Source organism: Danio aesculapii, chromosome 16 (assembly GCF_903798145.1).
Source record: "Danio aesculapii chromosome 16, fDanAes4.1, whole genome shotgun sequence".
NCBI classification, from domain to species: Eukaryota; Metazoa; Chordata; class Actinopteri; order Cypriniformes; family Danionidae; genus Danio; species Danio aesculapii.
This window is the reverse complement of record NC_079450.1, coordinates 32,567,505-32,577,804: the sequence shown is the minus strand read 5'-3', so window position 1 is coordinate 32,577,804 and position 10,300 is coordinate 32,567,505. Positions and strand designations below refer to the sequence as shown.

The 10,300-nt window shown below is 32.3% G+C and overlaps 1 protein-coding gene across 1 annotated transcript; it reads right to left on the bottom strand.

Annotated features, from left to right (window-relative positions):
* Positions 1–4,292: 4,292 nt before the first annotated feature.
* Positions 4,293–10,300, bottom strand: si:dkey-247k7.2 (uncharacterized protein LOC797677 homolog). The gene is made up of 4 exons (XM_056475050.1): positions 10,224–10,300; positions 5,458–5,569; positions 5,221–5,348; positions 4,293–4,632 (listed from the first exon to the last, which is right to left on the bottom strand). The coding sequence occupies exons 2-4, from the start codon at positions 5,525–5,527 to the stop codon at positions 4,498–4,500; spliced, it is 333 nt and encodes a 110-aa protein (XP_056331025.1). The 5' UTR covers positions 5,528–5,569; positions 10,224–10,300; the 3' UTR covers positions 4,293–4,497.

The following is a 10,300-nucleotide window of genomic DNA, read 5'->3' as shown; positions in this document are numbered from 1 at the left end:
CTCCCACGTTCCGCCTAAACAAAGCTGGACTCACCCACTTCCTGACTCTTTTCAAGCTAGTGGTGTGAAAACACCCTGCTGTACATATTGATACCTAAAGAATACAAATGTGTACCTCACAGTACCTTAAGGGAACAAAAGTGTTCCTTTTGAAAAGGTATTGTTCAAAAGGCTTCTGGAACATTGTGCTGGTGACCAATAGCATTTGCAGCATCACTTTAATGGGCGGGACTTGGAAAAGCAAGTGAAGCAGGTGTGCTGAGCAGAATCCGAACTGAAATCGCTGCAAAGTGAAAGTTATCTGCTTAACTGCTATTGTTTACTTGCAGAACAATACCACTGCTGATGTATATAGTTGTGCGTGCACAGAAAGTAAGTGTATTTGGTTTGACTAATGTAAATGCCTTGTTATTTCATATCGCGGGTGAAATGCGTCATAGCGCCATAACGCCATATAGCGTCTAATGTTCAATTTTGCAGTTCTAATGGATGATAGTTGATGATTAAGCTTGCTTTCATGTGCAGTGTACTTAATGCAATTATTCTAAACACTTCACTTGGATAAACTTGATTGTTTCATCGAGTTATTTACCACTTATACTTGTTTATTATTCTATCATTGGAAATGTGCCTCAGTCATGTTTAGTGGTCTATTGGCGCCCTCTTGGACAGTCAGGGAACGGCTGCTCCGATTATTTGCACTCAGATGGTGTGCGGTTACTGCAATTTGTATTCATATTTTCTAATTATAAGTATTGTTAATTGATGTTCTAACTGTTATTTGTATAATTACCTATGTAAGATTATTTTTGTATTGTTTCAGAAAACCACAACTTGTCAGTAAATATTCGAATGAGACATCGTTGAGACAATTTCTTTAAATAGATGACAGTAAACAGTTCTGACCAACTGTCTGCAGGGATTCAGATACACCCCAGTCAGTTTTAAAATTAAAACCTCAGTTACAGCTGTAACACACCTAGGTGTACAACCCCAGTGACTGATTTTGTACCTTTATTTCTCAGAGTTATTGAAAACGGCAGTATTGGGTAACTTTATATTACTATAGTTGTTGTGTTACCATAGCAACTATAAAATTACTACAACAGATTAATTCAAAACTTTACTTCAGTATGGTCAAAGAGCTTAAAATTACCAAGAGGTAACACTCAATAGATCGTTCCATTGCAACAGCAGCGCCCAGCAACAGCACTGCGATTTCGCCATTTTAGAGTGAAAGCGATCGGCCATTCATTGGATCTTATTGCTGTCATGATGGCAAGAAGCTGATTTGTTTTTTATTTATTTATTTATTTAAAAAATGCATTAAAGCTGAAATACAACCTGAAAGACGACAATCCAACACTTACATCAGCACTTTTAATAGTTTATTTTACAGATTTGTTTAATATAGCCTACCATACTTGTTTTCTTGAAACTGTTACTTTAAGGTGAAATTACTTTTATAATTTAAGCACTGGCATAATACAAATAAATATTGACATATTAAATTAACATGACTTTCAAAATGGGACATTGATAACATACACTGACATGACTGACCATAGGCTTCTTGCTGTAGTATTAGATGTACGTTGAATGGAAAAGATAGATGTTGCAAAATGTGGCCAACTTGTTCATTCTACACCTAAAAGTATTGGTGCTGTCAATAAAAAGTCATGGAGGCCATACAAACTACTAGATAAAGTAGTTTTTGTTGTGGGTACTCATTTTTGCATCACCCTAATTTATGTAAAATAAACAAATAAACAAAAAAATAGTAAAATCTAAGTTAATTCGTTAACCTTACTTTCATGTTATAAGTTAAACAGATATTTTAGATATCAGATATAATAAACTCAGTCTTGTCAACATTTTGGAAATTGTCTTTGTTTACATTGAGATATTTTTTAAATATTATATTTCAAAGGGTGTGTACAAATTTATGCTGAGAGCACTATAGCATAATATTTAAACTCATATTTAACTGAATATTTAAATTCATTCTGTCTAATTAGTCTGACGTTAGTTATCCGTGCTGTTGTCCAATAGGTTGTTTTCACATGACGTCATTGATGGAAGGCAGGAAGTGATTCTTCTACATAGGAATCGCTATCAGATCATCAAAATGTTTGTTTTACGTTGTTTAGAATTGTTTAAATAAGAAATACCGAACAGCTTTTATAGAACTCCAAAAGATTTTGCTCATAAAGGGGGCAAGTTCAAGAAACTGGCTGAAAACGGAAGAAAAGGTAACGTGTAAGCAACATTTTTTCAATACATCCATGTGTTTTGACTGCAATAATTCATTTGACAGCACTAATACAACCACCACCACACTTATACAAAATCCAGGAGTAAATAACGTACCCTGCCATGTAATCGCTGCAATTAAATATCCGTCTTGTTTTGCAATAATCCATGTCTTGACTGGTGTTTTGGTGGAATAAACAACCGTATCGTGAACATCGAGATGTGCAGCAGTGGTTAATGTTTGATGATGGTAAGTTCATCGACTGAACAAAAAAGCAATACAACCCTTGTGACAAAATTAGACGGTTATTATTGTTGAACACATTTTCCCTCTTTCAAAAATAAATAAATAATAATGTAGACTATGCGTCCACGCTTTGTATGCTTTCATCAGTTATTTTGTGATGTCTGGAAGACACCCCCATGGGGAAAACTATAGTAATTTATAATAAACATGTTTTTGAACCACATAGTAAAGTGTATAATATGTACAACTCTTTGTTAATGAAGGCAACAGATTACTGTAGTATAGTAAATTGATCAACTGTAATAAATACTGTAACGTTAGTGTAACCTGTGGTGCATTATAGCGTAGAAAACTGAAGCCTTTTAAATCAATTGTTTATTACTACAGTTGTGTTGTACCACAGCAACAATATAATTACGACAGTTTAATTCAAGTAATTAGCTATAGTATGCTTCCAAACACTATAGTATTTAAAACATTTTTCATGCAATGTAATTATACAGTATCTCCCGCCTCGATGACAAATATATATTAGTTCAGTTGAAAACTCGGGCCTCTTGATGATATAAAGATCATACCCAGCATATGTGGTTATTTTCTATTTATATCTCCTTTGAAATATGTTATAAATCGCAAGAATATGGACTTTCCTCGATTGTCTCTCTTTCAGTTTTTTATGTTGTGCCCTCCATCTGAATTTTGCACGTCACCAGAACCGCGTGATTGAAAACAACATGGCTGTTTTTCAATTCCAAGAATGCAGAGAACGGACTTGCGTTCTTGTGAAGACCGGTCTTGCCAGGTGCCCTCAGAAGAACGAACACGGGAGACCACGAGAACAGAGAACGCGTCCTGTGAGAAATGAGATGATGCGTTTTTCCTGATGGTCACATGACCTTCATACATTTTAATGGAAAATTATTTAAACATTACAGCATTCATACAACGATTTATCGTTTTCCCCCTTTTTAAAATATATACTATACATAAAAACATTATTAATATACATTACACAATATAAATAAAACAGATTTCAATACAAATTTCAGCAAATAAACACCCTTAATGTGTTTATTCTTTTATTAAGATTTGCATGGTAATGTTTACTTTCACCTTTTCATTTAAGGAAACTCCCGAGAAAAATAAGTTATATCTCTAAACTTTAATAATAAACCTATATAAAATGCAGCGCTTCCCACCTCCAGTCGCAATGACTTCTGGGACTTCTAGAGCGAGTTCGGTGCTCAAGTCTGCATCCATGTGTCCTTGATATCAAGAACACATCCGGGAAATTTCATGCGTCCTCCGCTCTTGCGGTCTTGGAACTAAACTCTGGCAGCTGACGATGACGTTACACGGGAACAGGAGGACACAAGACTGCTGATGAACGCATATTGAGAAACAGCCCATATTGGAATTTTCATTCCAAAATGGCCACCGTGTGACACTAGCGGCATCTAGTGGCTATTTAATAAATAGCAACAGAGTGTCGCCTCTTGGTGATTCTATGCTCTTTGATATGGTTCAAAAACACTATAGTATCTGGAATAGAAGAATATATTTTATACAAATAGTGCAGGAAATGTAGTACTAAAAGTAAGTGGACGACGTGTGCAAATCAGTAGAGATGCTGTTCATATTGCAAGTTAAAACTGCAAAAGGGACTTCATGCTGAAAAAATTCTTTAGATTATAAAAAGGTTTTTCCAACTGTGAAAAAAAAAGTCCTTTTTAAACATGGCATCTCTTTAAAACTTTTGTTGTAAGAAATTAAATAATAATTCCCCATCAAGTTATTTGAAATAGTTTATTTGACAGGTATTTGTCATACAGATCATTGCTTTATTTTTCTTCTGAATTATAGATCACAGTGTTATATAAGAGATTATATGAGTTTAAGCTACTGGACTTGCATTCAATATAAGTGTGTGTGTGTGTGTGTGTGTCTGAGTTTTTTCATACATGTGCAAGCTACTTTAGCCAGTCGATATGATTTCTTTATATCTGAGGAGGCCTGTGGACAGAGTCATGCACTCTCTGGACGACAATGGAACACTCCACAAAGTTGAGGCGATTGTCATGATCAGTATCAGCATCTTGCATCCATTGCTGGGTCACCATTGGGGTCAGAGTCTAATGTAGAGAGAGAGAGAGAGAGAGAGAGAGAGAACTAATGTAGCATTTCAAACTTTTGGTTGCCCTTAGGTCACCAAGACATTAAAATATAATGACACACTTCTTTTAATAATATTCTTTATTTATTTATTTATTTCAAGGATCTAAAGTCTCAAGTCTGTATTTCCCATGCTTTAGTTGTAGTAATGTATTACTTGAGCCAGTATAATTAATCACCAGTCTACCAGATGCAGTGCCCCAACATTAATGAAAGCAATAGAATGTACAACCCACTAGAGTGCTACATGAGTAATTTATACATGTGAACAAAATAAACATTAATAAACTTCTGAATATACAGTGCTTAGCATATGTAAGTACACCCCGCACAATATATATATATATATATATATATATATATATATATATATATATATATATATATATATATATATATATATATATATATATATATATATATATATATATATATATATATATATATATATAATATATATATAATATATATAATATATATATATATATAATAAGCTTAACTTATGCATCTTTGCTGATTTTTGAGTTTGTTTTATGAATGTATCACACCTGGATATCTCCTCCGAACTCAAACCTCATCAAGTCAAAGAACTTCGTTCCGTCCAGAAGCATGGTGCCAGAATTAGTGTAGTGAGTGCAGACCTGCTCTCCATAACTATTCTGACCAGGCCCATTATCTATTATGTAAAGAAAATGAATCAAATTAAAGCAAAGGGGGGAAAAGAAAGAAAGAAAAAACCCTCTCTGTCAGTGAGAGAGAGGAGAGAGCTGTGATTGATTACTCACCCTGAGCGTTCACCACCGCTGCCAGGAGGCACAAACTCAACACTGCCGCCAGCTGGACAAACTGCGCCATTGTTGCAGAGATTTTACAAAAACGAGATTGCTAGACGAGAAACTGGAGAAAAACAACAAAGTAACGTACTCAGAAAGAAATCTAAAAGCAGTGGTTGTCATTATACGATGATTTTAAATGATCTCGTTTTAAAGGACAGTAGTCCGTGATATAATAGAGAAACAGGCCCGTAGCTAGTCTGGTGAAAGGGGTGGTTCTTTTTTTCTCAAAAAGTGGACCTTTTTGCAATTATACGCCTCATTTTCTATTCAATTATGAGATTTAAATACTGCATTTTTTTGGCATTTTTTAAAATACTAAATTTTTTGCCTTAAACTTTGTGTTTTAGTAAACATGGTTATCAACAATGGTAATAACAGAATTCCTCAACATTGACTTGGTTCAATGTGTATAGCATGGTTGATAACAAAATAAAACAAAGTAAAAAATTACAAATTATATATATATATATATATATATATATATATATATATATATATATATATATATATATATGCATGCAAACAAACACATGAATATGAATATATACATATATGCATACAGAAACCTGTAAATAAGTACAAAAGGGAGAATAAAAAACTATATACATAATGTCAGAGAAGTACATAAATAAAAAAGTGCCTAATAAAATTATTGTAAAACAGATCAAACAGAAAGTAAAGAAAAGTTTGTTGTTACCTATATCTTAAGGCATCTTAATCATTTCTCCTACATTGTTAAATTAAATCACTTAAGTTTTAATAATGGAGATCCAATTGTCATGTATTTGGTTCCAATGAAGAATTGTTGAAATCTTTGCTCTGTAATTAAGGCAGTGGATTGTTCTAGTCGAACAGTGTCTTTAAAATAGTATAACCATTGCTGAATTGACAGGAGATTAGGAGGGAACCAGGAACTGATGATTGTTTTCTTTGCAGCAGTTAATCCTGAGAATTTTTTGTAACATTTTAAGCACGATTCTGAATTAGCTTGTCAGATGGTCATCATAACCACACTTTTTGACTATTTTAGCCAAAATAATTTTCAAATCAATTTTAATATGGGCCGCTTTTGGTGCTTCACACTTTTTTATTGGTCTTTTGTTTGTTTTAAGAATAAGGTCCAAGATTTAGAATAAAATTGACGTGTAAAATATTTTCTCAACAATACAGTGGTTTTCGTGCACAGCTGGATGTTTGACTCCTGACAAATATGTTAGCATTGGCCAGAACTGATTAGCTGAAGTCACAACAGCCAAAGCATTTTCCGGTGGGTTATTTTCACCATGATGGCATAGCAGTCAAAATAGGACAAATAAGCTCATGTTTGGGACAAATTCTGAACCTTTGTCAGTGAGGGGTGGGTCTTCCGAACCACCCGAATCCCCTGGCTACGGACCTGAGAAAACTCCTTTACAAACCTTCACAAAAAACACTAATACTAAGGAAGTAAATGAAAGAAATAAGCCTTAATCTATGTGGATTATTTGATATTACCAGTGTTATAAAAAAATAAGGTCAAATGTTATTTCTTATTAACATAGAAGAATTGTTTTGGAATATTTATCATGAAAAACACTTCATAAAAAATAATCCAGTTTACGAGTACAGATATAAACTTGAGAAAAATGTATGGTAACCCTTTATTATCTTCTTAATATCTGTTGATAACTGATTATAAGAAACTTTGCAAATACAAGTCAACTTACAGTAACCCTAACCCCAACCTAACAGTCTACTCATAATCTAATGAGAATTAGTTGGCGTGTATATGCAATGTAACCTAAACTCTTTATTTTGAAACGGACCATCAAAATAAAGTGTGACCAAATGTATTTATATAAAAAGTTGTACAATACATACACATAAATGCACAAAATACATGAATATAGAACATCATGTGACAAGATTTTCTGGTGACAGTCATGTAGACTTTTGCCAACCTCAGTTTGAGTCTATTATTCATTTGTGCATGTTAATTAATAAGAGTAGTAGTATTGTGTTAATGTTGAGCTCCTTTTACACAGTATAAATGGTCTTAAATAAACTTATTAAACCTGCTTCTAGATATTGGTAGTATTTAAATGGGCCATCATGGATTGCGTAAAAAAAACACACTGCAAGATCAGAAAAACTTGTTTACTTCCTCAATATTTCTTTCCATCAATGCAATACAATCATTTAGCAAAGAATGTGAAGGTGTGATTTCTTTTCAATGTTCACTGATGTGCATTAAGCAGTCGGGCCGGTTCCACAAGCTTTTGTTCAAAGCCAAGGCCAGTTGCAATGACATCACACATTTAGTGCACAGTGTTACTGTAAAAAGCAGTCCAGAATTTAAAAACAGAGTTCTTTCTGCTCATGTTATTTTTCTTGCTTGCTTTTTGGTGTGGAAAAGACCATGTTTACAGTTTGATATGTGTTTGGAAAAAGATGCAATGAAAGTGAATAATGACTGATTCTCTTAATCTGATGCATGTTGCAAACTGACCATTTTAATATGGGGGCTAAATTGTTCATCATATATCAAAAGTTCATCATATATCAGTATGTAGATATTGAGGCAGAGGCAGATTATGCCATTATGGAGCCCTAGCTTTGAAATTCAAAACACTCTCTTTCTCTATAGCTGTTTTTTTTCTCTGTAGAGTCTCTCTGTAGATCTTCAGTTCAAAATAAACTGCATGTTAAACTCTTTCTTCTTAATGTAAAATTAAATACAATAAATTCAAAACAAGTTCACGAATGTGCAGTTAATTAGCCATATTTGTGAATGTTAATGCCATATTTATAATTGGTTAAGTCCGCCCCTGCGTGAAAGCAAAATTATTAGTAGCCATGTGAAATTGTAAATCTTTTTCCAATATTTATTATTGGTCTATAACAGGGCAAGGAAATTTTCACTGTATTTGCTAGTATATTTTTTCTACCAGAGAAGTGCTGTTTCTTTTAGTTTGACTGGAATATATGCACTACTGGTCAGAAGTTTGGGGGCAGTTTTTTTTAAATGTTTTTTATTTGAAAGAAAATTATTGTGTTTATCAAGATGGCATTTATTAGATGTAAAAAAAATGTTCAATTGTTAAATATTTATTATAAGAACTGCTAAAAGAACTGCTTGTTGTATGTAGTTTCAAATTAAATTATCACTCCAGTCATTTGCTTTTATTACTATTACAATTAAAATAATAATAATAATAATAATAATAATAATAATAATAATAATAATAATAATTATTATTATTATTATTATTATTATTATCATTATTATTATTATGATGATGATGATGATGATGATGATGATTATTATTATTATTATTATTATTATTATTATTATTATTATTATTATTATTATTATTATTATTATTATTATTATTAATATTTCAATTTATTATTAATATTTACAATTATAAATATCACAATTTTACAATTTGTACTGCATTTTTGATTAATAAATGCAGCTTTGGTGAGCAACATTTAAAAATCCTACTGACCCCAAACTTTTGACCAGTAATATATTATATTCATTCATTCATTTTCTTTTCGGCTTAGTCCCTTTATTAATCATGGGTCACCACAGCGGAATAAACCACCAACTTATCCAGCATATGTTTTACGCAGCGGATGCCTTTCCAGCCACAACCCAACACTGGGAAACACCCACACACTCTTGCACACACTCACATACACTACGGCTAATTTAGTTTATTTAATTCCCCTATAGTATATAGAGTAAAAAAGTAAAGTATATTAAGGTCAATATTATGATTATTATTAGATTTCTTTTCATTGGCTACAGCACAAACCACTTTCATTCAATAACTTGCCTAGTTAGCTTAGCGTAGTCAACCAAATAACTACTAAAATATTATGTGCTGTCATAAGTAATTAAAACTAGTTGTTCTATAGAAAAATGTTCTCTCTATTCAACACCAATTGGCAAAAATAAAATAATTATAATTTAACGCTAATAATTTTGCCTTGCATATGCCTTGTGTTGTATAATAATTGTCCCAAATGAATAAGAAGATATAAGGTTACATTAAATCTTAAAGTAGTCTGGAATGACATCTTTTAAAACAGCACTGAAGACACTGAATTAAAGTAAATCTAAAATAGTGCTGTATTAGGGCTGAACAATACACTGTTTAAGCGTCAATAACGCAATGTCTGCGATATTATCACATCGCTGGATTAGATTATTTATTAAAGATTAAAAGATATTAAAGATTACTATACAATGATGGCCATGATATTTAACATTTGATTGATTGCTCAATTTCTGTACTTGGATACTGTTACACTCCCCAGAAAACCATAAGGCACTGTTTATTTCACTTTTATTTTTGCTCTGTCTTATTTACATTGTAATTTATTGTAAGGCAGATGAACTGCGTAGAATAAGACTTGATCATCTCCAGTCGATCTAAATTAATAAATTCTTTCCAAATAAAGCTATTCAAATCACCAGGTGAAATTAAATTCATATTGCAATATATATCGCAGCAAAACAAAATAATTAAATTAAAAAATAATTCCAATATCGCACAGCCCTATGCCATACCGTACACTATTTTTTAAAACCTTGATAAAAACACTCTCATTCTATATTTGCAAAATTTATATATTAGATTGATGAAAATAAAATATATGAAATATGCAATAACATCATGATTAAAGTGGATTGGAAAAAAGTGGATGTGTGTAGCTGTTCCTACCTGTTTGAAGTCTGAAGAGAAACTGACAGCTGCTCTGATCGAGGAGAAGAGAAAAGCTTTGCATGTGATGATTTACA

What these genes read in the sequence shown, in the direction of transcription:
- si:dkey-247k7.2 (XM_056475050.1), bottom strand. Translation starts at nt 5,527, where the DNA reads ATGGCGCAGTTTGTCCAGCTGGCGGCAGTGTTGAGTTTGTGCCTCCTG. An exon ending in AGCGGTGGTGAACGCTCAGG is followed by an intron (nt 5,349 to 5,457) that starts GTGAGTAATCAA and finishes TTTACATAATAG; the next exon opens with ATAATGGGCCTGGTCAGAAT. An exon ending in AGTTCGGAGGAGATATCCAG is followed by an intron (nt 4,633 to 5,220) that starts GTGTGATACATT and finishes TCTCTACATTAG; the next exon opens with ACTCTGACCCCAATGGTGAC.